This window comes from Clinocottus analis, unplaced genomic scaffold (genome assembly GCF_023055335.1).
Source record: "Clinocottus analis isolate CAN_PGR_092001 unplaced genomic scaffold, fCliAna1.0.p SCAF_52, whole genome shotgun sequence".
Classification (NCBI taxonomy): Eukaryota; Metazoa; Chordata; class Actinopteri; order Perciformes; family Cottidae; genus Clinocottus; species Clinocottus analis.
Window position 1 is genome coordinate 496,727 of NW_027176210.1, and position 16,904 is coordinate 513,630.

General features: G+C 45.6%; 1 protein-coding gene across 5 annotated transcripts in view; it reads right to left on the minus strand.

Moving 5' to 3' along the window:
• eipr1 (EARP complex and GARP complex interacting protein 1) overlaps positions 1-16,904 on the minus strand; it is an 85,210-nt gene that overhangs the window by 62,202 nt on the left and 6,104 nt on the right. For 4 of the 5 annotated variants that reach the window (XR_011080052.1, XR_011080051.1, XM_068601607.1 and 1 more), the window contains exon 3: positions 1,860-1,992. Coding sequence is in view for 2 of the 5 variants with exons in the window: in XM_068601607.1 (XP_068457708.1) it covers positions 1,860-1,992 (133 nt within the window). In the remaining 3 variants the exon portion in view is untranslated. Of the gene's footprint in view, positions 1-1,859; positions 1,993-16,904 lie in introns of those variants that run through there. The other variant, XM_068601609.1, reaches the window with a different exon arrangement.

The window sequence follows — 16,904 nt, forward strand, 5'->3', positions numbered from 1 at the left end:
GTTCGAGTGAAAAGGGAGACAAGAATAAAGTGGCTGCCGTCCTGTCTTACCGTGTTGTTATTGTATGATTATAAAAGTATAGACTTAAGAGAAACCCCGCTACACATGTAGAAATGACAACTAACGGTCTCATTTAAATCTAGCTGTTGTTTTGAGAGCGCAGTGATATGGAACGCTGGTTAATGTAAACAGGCTGTACACTACTTTATTGTCTGAATAAACTACCCCGTGACTCACTCTCAACCAATCAGAATGCTTGATTTGATCTACCCGTATTATATATATATATATATATATATATATATATATATATATATATATATATATATATATATATATATATATATATATATATACACACACACACACACACACACGCCAACACAGTGACATGGATATATTTTCTCCCTAAATTCACACCACAAATGAGTTATTTTGGCCCAGCTCCACCAGAGCCGGAGCTGCTAATTGGAACCAGTGGAGTAAATGTAGAACTGATACCGTAATTGGACTAAAAGTTTGAGGCTGGAGGGCACAACCAATCACAGAGAGAGAGAGGGAGAGAAAGCGAGAGAGAGAGAGAGAGAGAGAGAGAGCGAGGTGTAGATATTGACAGTGTGTGGAGGCGTTGGGCTATGAAACACTGGCGTTAGGCCTATTTGTCAAATTAAAAAGCAGCGTGGTGCGAGTCCACGGGCTCTTGAGTGGTTTCAGACAGCCGCACTTGGAGTAAGTGGGCAAGCAATCATCTTGAACAAAGGCCTTTGCTTGCTCACATAGTGGAGAGCCGGTGGGAGGCTCGGTGGAATAAGAAGGCGCTCGTGTATGTGTGTTTCTCCGTATGCGTGTGTCTGTGTGTGCCAGTGTGTGGTGTGCGCAGCAGTGCATGGTGGGCCTCCTGAACTTCAGCCGGTCCAGAGTGGCTGTCATCCTGTGAACTGGAGCATGCAGAGCTCAGCTGACAGAGAGGTGATGGGGTGCACTCTGCTCCTGTATGCAACCTTAGGCACTGGAGAAACATCATCACTGTCAAGATCTACAACTCTAATTGGAATTGACACTTGGTTTTTGAAAATAGAACTTTGGGCCCTAATTGACCCTTTTCTAAGCCCCGCCCTCCCTGAGTCGACTTCGTCAAGCTGTCGGAGCTACCATGGAGCCCACACTGGCACTAACGCACTACCTGAAGATATAGAGAATTAAAACAGAAATACATGTGATACAGAAGCAGAGAGAGGAGTCTGTGACAATCATTAAAAAGCAAAAGCAGCGGGTGTTGACACTCTGCAAACCTTCTGTAGCTAACATAGCATCGAGCCAACGCTCCAAGTGCACTGACCCAGCCTGAGACCTGCACAGGACCCAGCGTGGCTGTGGAGCCAGCCTCTGGCGCTTCAAGATGCTTCTTCTTGTTCTAACCCTAACCCATGTAAAATGTCATGTATCAACAAGTGAACATGAAGACAAGTCTCATCCTACGAGGTTCACTGCCTCACTCTGCAGATCAGAGTGAATGTGAAGTTGGACCATTAGAAGACCAACATAAAAGCACGGATGACGTGCACGCCGCCTCCACAGGGCCACGCCTCCCTGACTGTGACCTTGCAGCAGCTGCCCTCGTCCCTCATGTGGGTCACCATGTTCACACTTGAGTATTGATTCTATCAGCCTGCCAACATGACTCCGAACACAGTTATCGATCAGCTGTTAGAGGCAGATTACGCGTCATGATTCTCAGCTATGAGGTCACTGTTATTGGAGGGGAGAAACGTGAAGAACGAAAGAAAAGAAGGAAGAGAAACAAAAGAGAAAGAATAAAGAGAGCTGAACACAAGAGGCCAGGAGGAAGCAGGACTCACTCTTGTGGTAGCAGGTGGTGAGCACAGCCTTGTCTGCAGGACTGGCTCCAATGTGCAGGATCTCCCCGGCTCGGTGCAGGAGGACGTTCTTATTGATGATGTTGTTCTCGTCATCAAAGTCAATGATGTGGATCTGCAAGGGAATCAGGGACAGAGAAGAGATGAAGATACAGCTACCACACACACACACACACACACACACACACACACACACTTCAAAGCTCTGCTCCTTCCTCTGATTCCTTCCCTTAAAAAAAAAGAAAGGTTCCTCTTTTTAATATGACAGTAAATGTAATTTCCAGGCGTCTCTGGTCTTTCTTCCCGTCAGCTCCACAAGGCTGAGGACTTTTCATCTTGATTTGGCCTTTTAAAGCGATTATTAAGACACTTTCAGAAGGAGTCATGGGAGTTCCACATATGACACGTTGGAGGAAAAAGGTAGAGTAAGGTAAGGTAAATGGATAAAACTCACTTTATTTTTTGCCAAACGTCCCTGTTAAAAGGGGGAGGGAAAGGGCTTTAATTGGGTACTTCATTAAAAATGTTCTGGTAAACAAACGAGATGGCAGCAGAGGATAGTTTAGCTATAGCTAAGCGTACGCTAATGTCTCTCTCATGTCTAGTTTTGATCTGCATGCGAGTAGCACGGCAACAATACAGAAAACACGTCTTTCTTCACAGTCGAGGGATATTCACTTCATTTGCCAATTCCACTGACGATCTTCGTCTAACGGTCACAGTGGCGGAAAAATGTGTCATCAATCATCACACAAATCAGATTGTCCTAGAAGTCTATTTTGAGATAGAATTGAGTGGTTTCTCCCAATAAATTATGATTGGTTGCAACTGCAATCAGCTTCTGAAGTTGCAGCATGGGGTGCGGCTTAGCAAAGGGTCAATGAGGGCCAAATACATATAAATATAAGTTGTACTACAACCACAATAAGAAACAGTGTTCTCTCTGTGTGTCCATCTCTGTTGAGCTGCAACAGCTGGAACAGCCAACAATGAGTCTTGGTCACTACTGTCCATACAATCATGAAGATTAAACAGGTGGAATCAAAGAGCAAAATAATGAAAAAATACTACGATTAGTAAACCACACAAAAGTTGACCAACCAGATCGGACGATGTACATTCCTAGCCAGGTCACCTTTACTTTGCAGCGCGAATGGACCATTCAAGGGAAAAAAGACAGAACAGTCTACTGAAAATCCCAAAACGCTGTCGTCACTGTGCTGCTGCAGCGCTGTGCGCGTAAAGACCAACACGACGGTGTAAAGAGCTCAAGAGACACCGCGCACAAACATTTGGCGAGAAGGCTAGTGAAGTTCCTCTCAGTGGAGAACATGCCGTCCCGATGGTGCAGGATTCCCTTCTTTGTGTTCAGAATGGGAAATGTATTAAGGAGCCCACTTGATGTCTAAATCCACAGGACTCATCAAAACTCATCAATATTTGCAGTTGATGATTTAAAGCTGAAACCTTTCTTTCAGAACTGTTGCTGTCTGTCCAGGTATTTATGTGACGAATGAAAGCATATGCTCAAGCTACGAAGACGCTCGGTATCGGTTCCTCAAACTCCATCACAGCAGACTGGGCCTGTCTGAATGTACTTGTATATATACTTATACTTGTATTTATACTTATACTTGTATCATCAGACAAACAAGTGGTTGTCAGAGGAAAAAATAGAGGTTTTTGAACGTTGAAGCATAAACGCATGTGAGAAGAAACCCCAAATGTAAGTATGAATCTGAAAATATCTCCCTTTAACTTTTAAAGAAGCACAAGAACATGTGAACAGTTACACCTGAACCAGAGCTCTGGGCTGTCGAGACATCACAGCACACCAGTTTAACAAACAGGCTCAACTTTTATCCATAAGAAGTTAATAGAAACTCCTCCTTGCTGAGTTATTTTTATGAGATGGAAATCTATTCCATGAGGGCCCTCCACTGAATGCAGTTCAGGGCCTCCAATGCAGTAAAACAGTGAGGGCCTCAAGGTTTGATCAGACAATTAATGGCGGTTTCTCCCATAAGAGAGACACTTACAGCACCTTGGGGGACCGTTAATGGGGTTGCACTGGACAATAACTCCTGCCAGGCACTTCCACTCCCCTTCCTGTACTACTTTTACAGGCGGAGAAAGAGGATGAAAGCAGGGGGCGGGAGGAGGAGGAGGAGAAGAGCATCGCAGCGGCGGCATCCTTCAGCCTCCTCAAAGTCAGCTCGGCGGCTATTAACCTTGGGTTGGACTGCACCGAGCAAGAAATTATTACGCAAAGTTATAATTTTATGGTGGTGCGGGAGCGGCAAAAATAAATTCATGCTGGTGGGACAGAGTGATTGGAGGGTCTGGTGATAGGGTCCCCCCGAATGAACCCAGGTGTGAGGGGAGGGAGGCGCTCCGGCCTCCTCCCCGGTGATTCATCCCTCAGTCTTCTTGGGGAGTGACTCATAGCCTTCAGCCACTTGGGCACTCCGCCCGGCACTTTTAATTATGTGCCAATGGTGGGAGGAATGGAGGCCGGGAAGGGGAGAGGAGATTGGAAAAGAGGAGTGAGGGAGGTATAAAGCAGAGCCGGCTCGTGGCCCCCACTTCAGGGGCCTCTCCGCTAAAGCTCTTTAGCCGCCGCAGATGACAGTAAGCGTGGCGGAGGAGTAGCGCGCGGGCGAGAGGTGCCAAGCTCGGGCGCTTTATCTCGTTAGCAGCCTTAAATGCCACGCCGACGTGCCCTCCTATTTGTCATTCCAGCTATTGGTCTCTGAGGGATTTGAGAGGTGCTCCGCGAGTTAAGAGAGACATTTCCACCCCGCATTACGCTTAATGGGAGGTGGAGAGGCGAGCGGGCTTATAGATACAGCAGAAAGCCATCAGGGCTAAACGCACATTGAAAAAACATTTCTCACGCTGCAAGTTCAAACTTGGACGGGCCAAGCAAACCAGTTGTTGGCCGGCAAACTTATGCAGACTGGAAAAGACAGCGAGCTCCATGGATAAACAACTCAAGCTGCGATTCAAATGCAGGGTCACAGAGCGTACGCTAAACAGAGGAGTAATGATCCAGACTATCGGACAGCTTTCAATGCTCTTTGACAAAATCAAGCACAGTCAGTTATACATGACAATTCTTTGGTTTGTTTTCTTGTGTTTTTAAAGTACATAACTTGAGTAAAACATGTCATGAACGAAAAATAAGAAATTAACAATAAGAAACAGCAATCCATTGTTCCTAACCTTTAACACTCTGGAAGAGCAGCAATCGAGCAGGGTTGCATACTTGTTGTATTCATGGTCATTATTCAGTGGAGAAATGTCAGTGAATCATACACCTGCATTGTAAAAGTAAGAACATATCCACCCAACTTCCATGCTAACATTTCATAAATGCTGCAAAACAAAATCAAGTCGAGCCCCAAGTACAGAATTAACTACATGCGCAAAGCCGCCAGGTCACTTGTTCAAGACAACACAGACTTTTACCAACGAGGAAGAAAAACTGAACTGAAAACATGAAAGGCACTTATTGCTTTTGTATAAAGTGAATCAATTGCTGATCTTTAACATCTTTAAGGTAAGAAACAGACTGAACATGGACCAAAGAAGGAGTGGTTTGTCCCTCACAGGGACCCTTACTACTGAACACGGACCAAAGAAGGAGTGGTTTGTCCCTCACAGGGACCCTTACTACTGAACATGGACCAAAGAAGGAGTGGTTTGTCCCTCACAGGGACCCTTACTACTGAACATGGACCAAAGAAGGAGTGGTTTGTCCCTCACAGGGACCCTTACTACTGAACACGGACCAAAGAAGGAGTGGTTTGTCCCTCACAGGGACCCTTACTACTGAACATGGACCAAAGAAGGAGTGGTTTGTCCCTCACAGGGACCCTTACTACTGAACATGGACCAAAGAAGGAGTGGTTTGTCCCTCACAGGGACCCTTACTACTGAACACGGACCAAAGAAGGAGTGGTTTGTCCCTCACAGGGACCCTTACTACTGAACAGTACCTGTTCATAAATAAACAGATGTATAAACTATATATGTATGTATGTTAACTTGTTGTTGCTCCAGAGTGCTGTTATATTGTTCTGACAACATTACTTTAAAATAGAAGCTGCAATACACTAGTTTTTACTTCAGTATTGAATTTGTAGCAGTAGTAGTAGCACCAATAGTAGTGAACAAGTAGTAGTAGCAGTAGTAGCAGTAGTAGTAGCAGTAGTATAGCAGTACTAGCAGTAGTAGTATAGCAGTAGTAGTAGTAGTAGTAGTAGTAGTAGCAGTACTAGTATAGCAGTAGCAGCAGTACTAGTAGTAGTAGTAGTATAGCAGTAGTAGTAGTATAGTAGTAGTAGTAGTAGCAGTACTAGAAGCAGTATAGCAGTAGTAGTAGCAGTACTAGTAGTAGTATAGCAGTAGTAGTAGTAGTAGTAGTAGTAGTAGTAGTATAGCAGTAGTAGCAGTAGTAGCTGCAGTAGCAGTAGTATAGTAGTAGCAGTATAGCAGCAGTAATAGCAGTAGTAGTAGTAGTAGTAGTAGTAGTAGTAGTAGTAGCAGCATTATAGCAGTAGTAGTAGTAGTAGTATTATAGCAGTAGCAGTAGTAGTAGTAGTAGTATTTTAGCAGTAGTAGCAGCAGTACTAGTAGTAAGGCAAGGCAAGTTTATTTGTATAGCACATTTCAGCAACAAGGCGATTCAAAGTGCTTCACATAAAACCATTAAAATCAGATTTAAAAACAGTTAAGAAAATATTAAAACTGTCAAGAAAAATTAAAATAAAATTAATAAAAGTTGCAGTGCCGTTTAAGAAATAAAATGCAGTAGTGAGATTCAGCATTGAGTCTAGTTCAATTAAAGGAAACCTCAAACAGAAAAGTCTTCAAACTGGATTTAAAGGAGCTGAGGGGCTCAGCAGACCTGCAGCTTTCAGGGACTTTGAACCATAAATAACCATAAGCTGAATGCTGCCTCTCCATGTTTAGTTCTCACTCTTGGAACAGAAAGTAGACCAGAACCAGACGACCTGAGGGGTCACGATGGTTCATAAGGTAGACCAGACCCAGACGACCTGAGGGGTCACGATGGTTCATAAGGTAGACCAGACCCAGACGACCTGAGGGGTCACGATGGTTCATAAGGTAGACCAGACCACAAACATACTTAGGCCCCGAACCATTCAGCGCCTTATAAACCAGCAGCAGGATTTTGAAGTCAATTCTTTGTTGGACAGGAAGCCAGAGCAAAGACCTGAGAACTGGAGCGATGTGATCCACGTTCCTGGTCTTAGTGAGAACTCGAGCTGCAGCGTTCTGTATCAGCTGCAGCTTTATGATTGACTTTTTTACAGAGGCCTGTGAACACAGTAGTCTAGTCTACTGAAGATAAATTAATGGACAAGTTTCTCCAAATCCTGTTGAGACATGAGTCCTCTAACCCTTGATACATTCTTCAGGTGTTAGGAGACTGACTTTGTCCTTGTCTTGATGTGGCTGTTCAGGTTGAGGTCTGAATCCATAACTACACCTAGATTTCTGGTTTGGTTTGATGTTTTTAACATCAGTGATTGAAGCTGAGCGCTCATTTTCAATCAGAAACAATTACTTCTGTTTGATCTTTATTTAATTGAAGAACATTCTGGCACATCAGGATGTTGATTTCTTCACTGCATTGAGCCCTCGTATGGGATTATAGTCCCCTGGTGATATAGTTATGTAGATGTGTGTGTCATCTGCATAATTATGATAACACACTTTGTTGTTCTTCATAATCTGAGCCAGTGGAAGCATGTAGATGTTGAACAGAAGAGGCCCCAGTATTGAGCCTTGGGGAACACCACATGTCATGCTAGTCAGCTCTGATGTGTAATTAGCTACCGACACAAAGTGTTGTCGGTCCTTTAAGTAGGATTCAACCACTTAAGTGCTGCGCCAGAGAGTCCCACCCAGACTTTCAGTCTGTCTAGTAGCACGTCATGATCGACCGTGTCGAATGCAGCACTAAGATCCAGTAGCACTGAAGTTCTGCCACTGTCTGTGTTTAAGTGGATGTCGTTGAAAACCTTAACAAGAGCAGCGTCAGTACTGTGGTGCTGACGAAAGCCAGACTAGAAGACATCAAAACTGTTATTTTCGGCCAAGAAGTTATTTAGCAGTTGAAAAAACACTTTTTCCAATATTTTATTTAAAAACGAGAGGTTTGAAATTGGCCTATAGTTTTTCAATAATTCGGGGTCTAAACTAGCCTTCTTTAGGAGTGGTTTAATAACTGCAGTTTTTAGGGCTTTTTTTTAGGGTTTTTAAACACCTGAGAGATGTGTTTACAATCTGTAAAAGATCAGTGGTCATGCAGTAGCAGTATAGCAGTAGTAGCAGTATAGCAGTAGTAGCAGTATAGCAGTAGTAGCAGTATAGCAGTAGTAGTATAGCAGTAGTAGCAGTATAGCAGTAGTAGTAGTATAGCAGTAGTAGTAATAGTAGTATAGCAGTAGTAGCAGTAGTAGTAGTAGTATAGCAGTAGTAGTAGTATAGCAGTAGTATTGCAGTAGCAGCAGTACTAGCAGTAGTATAGCAGTAGTAGTAATAGTATAGCAGTAGTAGTATTATAGCAGTAGTAGTAGTAGTATAGCAGTAGCAGGAGCAGTATAGCAGCAGTAGCAGCAGTACTAGTAGTAGTATAGCAGTAGTAGTAATAGTATAGCAGTAGTAGTAGTAGTAGTATAGCAGTAGTAGTAGTAGTATAGCAGTAGCAGTATAGCAGCAGTATAGCAGCAGTAGCAGCAGTACTAGTAGTAGTATAGCAGTAGTAGTAATAGTATAGCAGTAGTAGTAGTAATAGTATAGCAGTAGTAGTAGTAATAGTATAGCAGTAGTAGTAGTAGTATAGCAGTAGAAGTAGTAGTATAGCAGTAGTAGCAGTATAGCAGTAGCAGTAGTATAGCAGTAGTAGTAGTATAGCAGTAGTAGCAGTATAGCAGTAGTAGTAGTATAGCAGTAGTAGTAGTATAGCAGTAGTAGCAGTATAGCAGTAGTAGCAGTATAGCAGTAGTAGCAGTATAGCAGTAGTATAGCAGTAGTAGCAGTAGCAGTATAGCAGTAGCAGTATAGCAGTAGTAGCAGTAGTAGTATAGCAGTAGTATAGCAGTAGTAGCAGTAGCAGTATAGCAGTAGCAGTATAGCAGTACTAGTAGTAGTATAGCAGTAGTATAGCAGTAGTAGTAGTAGTAGTAGTAGTATAGCAGTAGTAGTAATAGTACAGCAGTAGTAGTAGTATTGCAGGAGCAGTACTAGTATTAGTATAGCAGAAGTAGTCGTAGTAGTAGTATAGCAGTAGAAGTAATAGTACAGCAGTAGTAGTAGTAGCAGTAGTAGCAGTACTAGTAATAGTATAGCAGTAGTAGTATAGCAGGAGCAGGAGCAGTATAGCAGCAGTAGCAGCAGTACTAGTAGTAGTACAGCAGTAGTGGTAGTAGCAGTAGTATGAGTACTAGTAATAGTATAGCAGTAGCAGTATAGCAGCAGTAGCAGCAGTAGCAGCAGTATAGCAGCAGTAGCAGCAGTACTAGTAGTAGTACAGCAGTAGTAGTAGTAGTAGTAGTAGTAGTAGTAGCAGTACGAGTAATAGTATAGCAGTAGCAGTATAGCAGCAGTAGCAGCAGTATAGCAGCAGTAGCAGCAGTACTAGTAGTAGTACAGCAGTAGTGGTAGCAGTACTAGTAATCGTATAGCAGTAGCAGTATAGCAGCAGTAGCAGGAGTATAGCAGCAGTAGCAGCAGTACTAGTAGTAGTACAGCAGTAGTAATACAGCAGTAGTAGTAGCAGTACTAGTAATAGTATAGCAGTAGCAGTATAGCAGCAGTAGCAGCAGTATAGCAGCAGTAGCAGCAGTACTAGTAGTAGTACAGCAGTAGTAGTAGCAGTACTAGTAATCGTATAGCAGTAGCAGTATAGCAGCAGTAGCAGCAGTATAGCAGCAGTAGCAGCAGTACTAGTAGTAGTACAGCAGTAGTAGTACAGCAGTAGTAGTAGCAGTACTAGTAATAGTATAGCAGTAGCAGTATAGCAGCAGTAGCAGCAGTATAGCAGCAGTAGCAGCAGTACTAGTAGTAGTACAGCAGTAGTAGTACAGCAGTAGTAGTAGCAGTACTAGTAATAGTATAGCAGTAGCAGTATAGCAGCAGTATAGCAGCAGTAGCAGCAGTACTAGTACTAGTACAGCAGTAGTAGTACAGCAGTAGTAGTAGCAGTACTAGTAATAGTATAGCAGTAGCAGTATAGCAGCAGTAGCAGCAGTATAGCAGCAGTAGCAGCAGTACTAGTAGTAGTACAGCAGTAGTAGTACAGCAGTAGTAGTAGCAGTACTAGTAATAGTATAGCAGTAGCAGTATAGCAGCAGTAGCAGCAGTACTAGTACTAGTACAGCAGTAGTAGTACAGCAGTAGCAGGACAATGTCAGGAGGACTCAGCATGAAGCCGGTCCAGTCACTTTTGAGGAAGCGTTTGCGGCTGAAGCTGCAGGAGCCTCTGGGTCTCTTGTGCTTCATGCCAGAATGAAGGGAGAGGGTGAGGGCTGGAGTCACCACACAGATCGACTGGGAGCACTGTCACCACTCCCACCAAGCACTGGATCACACCCACAACCCAGTCTGTTCACTGGCAGACCACGTTCACACCCAGGGCTGCCAGAGAGAGGCTCTCTCAAGGGAGGACTGGAAGAGTCTCTCTCTCTCTCTCTCTCTCTCTCTCTCTCTCTCTCTCTCTCTCTCTCTCTCTCTCTCTCTCTCTCTCTCTCTCTCTCTCTCTCTCTCTCTCTCTCTCTCTCTCTCTCTCTCTCTCTCTCTCTCTCTCTCTCTCTCTCTCTCTCTCTCTCTCTCTCTCTCTCTCTCTCTCTCTCTCTGCTAATTATTTCTCCCCGTTTAGAGCCAACTGTTTCTGTCATCTGTCTCTGTAATGACCTCTGCAAGATGTACACACACACACACACACTCACCTCGTTTCCTTCTACAATTACACTCACAGCGCACGTGTGCACACACGCACACACATTGCAACTAAATAGAAGACGTGTGTGTGTACGTATGTGTGTGTGTGTGTGTGGGTGGGTGTGTACGTGTGTGTGTGTGCACACGTGTGTGTGTGTGTGTGTGTGTCCACCTGCAGTTCCTGAATTACTGATGAACATGTTTTATGAATGGATGAGATAAAACAAACTTCCTCCACGAGGATTGTGGTAACTGTTGAAGCACTCGGTGCTGAAAGACGTTGACTTCATCCATAACTACAACAGTTCAATACATTGTTTTAAAAGCTAAAAAAAGGGTGTAAACATTTGCTCCACCATCTTGAATGTAGTCATGTGGAGGGAACCATCACGAGCCCACTGAGTATTCATGCTCATGGTCCTCAATCCGTTTGTCCCATGAATCCAACTGTAGTGGCCAATTGTCCCGTAAATAAAAATAAATATGAATAAAAAATAAACCAAAATCAAAAAGCCACTGATGCACCGTTGGTATATGTAAATTACGCAGCTCAAAATAATGCAGGGTCCATGCAGGAGTTCCAGTTTTGCTGATGTTTTATTGTAACTTAAACAAACAAACAAAGAAAAGAACAAAATAACCTCCCTAAATAAACAAACGACTGCACAGTAAAATCCACAGTGTTAAATATGCAGTGTCGAAGTCCAGTGACTCTTTCAGAGTTATTTCAACAACAGCTTGAGTAAGATGCCGCCTAGTTTGGTGTTAATTTATGGAGTTAACCTGGGCCCTGTTCCACGTACCTGGTTTACTGATATAACTGGATAACTTCCAGGATAAGATGACGTAGATCTGGATTTTCGGTTCCACGAAAACAGTTTAGATCAGTCACCATAGCAACACATTGAAATCCCCTAACCTGGTCTGGAGCAGGTTTAGTGAAAGTTCACTGGATAAGATGTTCACTCACCGGACAACACACAGCTCCATTCCTCATTGATGAAGGAGCGATATTAGTTATATATTAGTTTATATTAGTTATATAGGGAGAGAGTTCTTCCAGATCGCTGAGATCCGTTCTCACATCATGATGACGTCATATGAGCGCTGTCCATTCTGCTGACAACTTTATTTATGAGACTTTCTAGAGCCGAACATTGAACACCGGTGCAGCCGAGTGCTATCCGTCTCACATACTGTACACAGTACAGTACATACAGTACACACTGTACACAGTACATACTGTACACAGTACATACTGTACACCATACATACAGTACACCATACATACTGTACACAGTACATACAGTACACACTGTACACAGTACAGTACACAGTACATACAGTACACAGTACAGTACACAGTACATACAGTACACAGTACATAGTGTCCATGCAGACTGGATCACAGGGTTGTGTAAAACACAGCTGGCTTGTTAGTGAACATGTTTGTGTCCGTGATGAGAGAACATGGTGGAAGCTGCTGCGTGCTGCTCATAACCTTTATTTAACGCTTTAGAGACACATGGATGTGTTGAGACACTCAGACTCATATGACAGTCATGAGTACAGGATGCATATCATTACTGTAGAACACCATGAAGGTGGACTCATGATAACAAGACTTATCCTGCTTCAACTGATTGACTTTATGATTATGAATAATACATACTGAGACATACAAGTGTTCAAACTCCTTGTTATATGGTAACACACACATAGGTTACATGAATATACACATAGTTCATGATACATACGTGCATACAGTACATATATCCTCAAAAGTATATATTAATTTGTATACTACTACCAGCAGGCACATTTAAATATCATCTGATTGATTTGGGTGATGAGGCACTTAAAATTAGCAGAAACATTTTATTTTGTTTGACACATTTGTCTGATATGTTGCTTCAGTGACTCGTGTTATGCGGCGCTACGCTGCGTTCACAACAGGAAGTGTTGTGAATATTCACTACGCTTGAATGTGAAGCACCATTAGGTTTTGTCATGATTATGGACTTAAATTCATCACATGTAGTCATGATCATCTTCTGCTCGTCAGCAGAGAAAAGAGACACTCTTTCTCTGAGTTTATTTGTCATTTTAGAAAGAGAACATCATGAATTTGGCGTTTGACTTTTCTCCCTGCTGAAGAGCAGCGGGCACGCACAGTTATCCTGAGAACTGACGTCTGGTTAGAATGAACGAGAGCGTTTGATGGAGGATCCACCTTCAGGGAACCACATGACCTTTAGTCCATCTTCCCGTTAGGTTGAGCTGGATAATAGGACTTTTGATCGGATTTGTTGAACCACGTACGTGGAACAGGGCCCTAACCCTTTCTTTTTTAAATACACCCTGTGAGTTCCTGTCAGATGGAGTTTGACAGGACGACCCAGCATGCAGTTCAGCGGTGTAACTTTATGAATGTGAAACCCTGAATGAAGTTCTTATCTCTGTTGTGTATTGAGACTTCCATGTGTCGTAAGATATCACCCCGAGTGTTAGATATTAGGGTTATTCACTAAGAAAGAGTTAAATTATCAACACTCATGCCAATAGATGTAGACAATAGATGTTGACAGTAGATGTTGACACTCTCCAGGGTCGTTTGACTCTCCCGTGTCAACTCTGTTCAGTGTTAATAAAAAATTTAATTTAACTCAATGAGAGTTGATATATTATCACAGAAGAGTTAAATGATCAACACTGATGAGAATGATGATTACACTTTCAGAGTTATTTGAATAAACGAATGAAAAGTACTTTATTTAACCAGTAGTGTTACATTTGATTAACACTAAACAGTGTTAGGTAGTGTTAAATTTGTACTCTATATAGAGTTGATTTAACTCTAAAATTTCAACTCTTGATCAAGAGTTAATTTAACACCAATTCCGAGTGGGACCAAATAGACTCGGCAATAGTGTTAAATTTAACTCTTTAAGTGTTACTTTAACACTGCAAAATGTACTGTGTATAATTAAACAATATTACTTGTGAATAAAATAAACTTATAATATGAGTAAATAGCTCCCACACCAACAGATTGTGGAATCCCTTACAATACAAAAGAAACCTTGAGGAAAGAAGGAGTGGACACTCCAGGGAAACATCTCTCCAAACCCTCATCACTGGTTCTTACTCATACGATGGAGACTTATTGCACGGCAACAACACCTCATGAAAGATATCTCTCTCTCCCGGACTTGAATAAGGTCAAAAGTGACCACAAATGAAACTCCTGACTCGGGATGGACATTCGATGAAATTGTCTTAATCGATCGCCGGGAGAATTAACGATTTTCGATTAATCATTAACAAAGGGGGCGTGGCTGGAGCCCCGTTACCTGGGTCAGCAGACGTCCTCTTTTTCCCGAACATGTCCTCTTTTCCAGACCTAAAAATGCGTCCAGCAGGGATTCAAAAAGTCAGGGACTTTACCTCCTGTGATATTTGTGTTTCTCTGAGTCTTTCACTAACTAGTTATTACGCTCTAACAAGTTTGTGAACGGTATCTTACGTTCATCTTCTTGAGCGAGCTCTGACGGTAGAGAGAGCTGTCATTGGTCGACCGATCTCAGGGTTGCCAGATGCAGGATAATTATCCTCCAAACACAACCATGTTGAGCCTTTGTACGATACTTCTCCATCAGCAGTCTGCAACACTGACACCTCGTCACTTCTCCACGCTTTGGCAACTCAGTGTCCGTCCCAAAGTTGAAACATTTCAACTCTGGCGAAACAGTGAAAGGGCGAATATTGGCAACGCTTCTTCGCGTCATTTGCACCGCCCGGTCGCAACCATTGGTGTCGGTGCATTGACTTTACATGTAATCTACTCACACAGCATCACACTTTATCAATGAAAACATCATGTCACAGACGAAATTCTTAACGATCAATTAATTGATCGTCGATTGATTATGCCCATCCCTCGTCCTGACTGAAATCGACCGTTGGATCCTGGTTCATGTCGACATGTCGTGTCCTCGTGTCGGCTCACGGCGTGTCCTCACGTCGTGTCCTCACGGCGTGTCCTCACAGCGTGTCCTCACAGCGTGTCCTCACGGCGTCGGCTCACGTTGTGTCCTCACGTCGTGTCCTCACGTCGTGTCCTCACGTCGTGTCGTCACGTCGGCTCACGTCGTGTCCTCACGTCGTGTCCTCACGGCGTGTCCTCGGATCGGCTCACGTCGTGTCCTGACGTCGTGTCCTCACGGCGTGTCCTCACGTCGTGTCCTCACGGCGGCTCACGTCGTGTCCTCACGTCGTGTCCTCACGGCGTGTCCTCGGGTCGGCTCACGTCGTGTCCTCGGGTCGGCTCACGTCGTGTCCTCACGTCGTGTCGTCACGTCGGCTCACGTCGTGTCCTCACGGCGTGTCCTCGGGTCGGCTCACGTCGTGTCCTCACGTCGTGTCCTCGGATCGGCTCACGTCGTGTCCTGACGTCGTGTCCTGACGTCGTGTCCTGACGTCGTGTCCTCACGTCGTGTCCTCACGTCGTGTCCTCACGTCGTGTCCTCACGTCGGCTCACGTCGTGTCCTCACAGCGTGTCCTCACGGCGTGTCCTCGGGTCGGCTCACGTCGTGTCCTCACGTCGTGTCCTCGGGTCGGCTCACGTCGTGTCCTCACGTCGTGTCCCCACGTCGTGTCCCCACGGCGTGTCCTGTTCTCGCGGCGTGTCCTGTCCTCGCGTCGTGTCCTCGCGTCGTGCCCTCGCGGCGTGCCCTCGCGGCGTGCCCTCGCGGCGTGTCCTCACGTCGGCTCACGTCGTGTCCTCACGTCGTCGGCTCACGTCGTCCTCACGTCGTGTACTCACGCTGTGTCCTCACGTCGGCTCACGGCGTGTCCTCACGGCGTCGGCTCACGGCGTGTCCTCGCGGCGTGTCCTCGCGGCGTGTCCTCGCGGCGTGTCCTCGCGGCGTGTCCTCACGGCGGCTCACATCGTGTCCTCACGTCGTGTCCTCACAGCGTGTCCCCACAGCGTGTCCTGACGTCGACTCACGTCATGTCCTCACTTCGTGTCCTGTTGTCGGCTCACGTCATGTCCTCACGCCGTGTCCTCACGCCGTGTCCTCACGCCGTGTCCTCACGCCGTGTCCTCACGCCGTGTCCTGTTGTCGGCTCACGTCATGTCCTCACGCCGTGTCCTCACGCCGTGTCCTGTTGTCGGCTCACGTCATGTCCTCACGCCGTGTCCTCACGCCGTGTCCTGACGTCGGCTCACGTCGTGTCCTCACGTCATGTCCTCACGGCGTGTCCTCACGTCATGTCCTCACGGCGTGTCCCCACGGCGTGTCCCCACGGCGTGTCCTGTTGTCGGCTCACGTCATGTCCTCACGTCGTGTCCTCACGGCGTGTCCTCTCGGCGTGTCACGTCGTGTCCTCACGGTGTGTCCTCACGGCGTGTCCTGTTGTCGGCTCACGTCATGTCCTCACGTCATGTCCTCGCGGCGTGTCCTCACGGCGTGTCCTGTTGTCGGCTCACGTCATGTCCTCACGTCATGTCCTCACGGCGTGTCCTCTCGGCGTGTCACGTCGTGTCCTCTCGGCGTGTCCTCACGTCGGCGCACGTCGTGTCTCCACGGCGTGTCCTCTCGGCGTGTCCTCACGTCGGCTCACGTCGTGTCCTCGCAGCGTGTCCTGACGTCGGCTCACATCGTGTGCTCACGGCGTGTCAACACGGCGTGTCCCCACGGCGTGTCCCCACGGCGTGTCCTCTCGGCGTGTCCTCTCGGTGGCTCACAGCGTGTCCTCACAGCGTGTCCTGACGTCGGCTCACATCGTGTCCTCACGGCGTGTCCTGTTGTCGGCTTACGTCATGTCCTCACGTCGTGTCCTCGCGTCGTGTCCTCGCGGCGTGTCCTCGCGGCGTGTCCTGACGTCGGCTCACATCGTGTGCTCACGGCGTGTCAACACGGCGTGTCCCCACGGCGTGTCCCCACGGCGTGTCCTCTCGGCGTGTCCTCGGATCGGCTCACGTCGTGTCCTGACGTCGTGTCCTGACGTCGTGTCCTGACGTCGTGTCCTGACGTCGTGTCCTGACG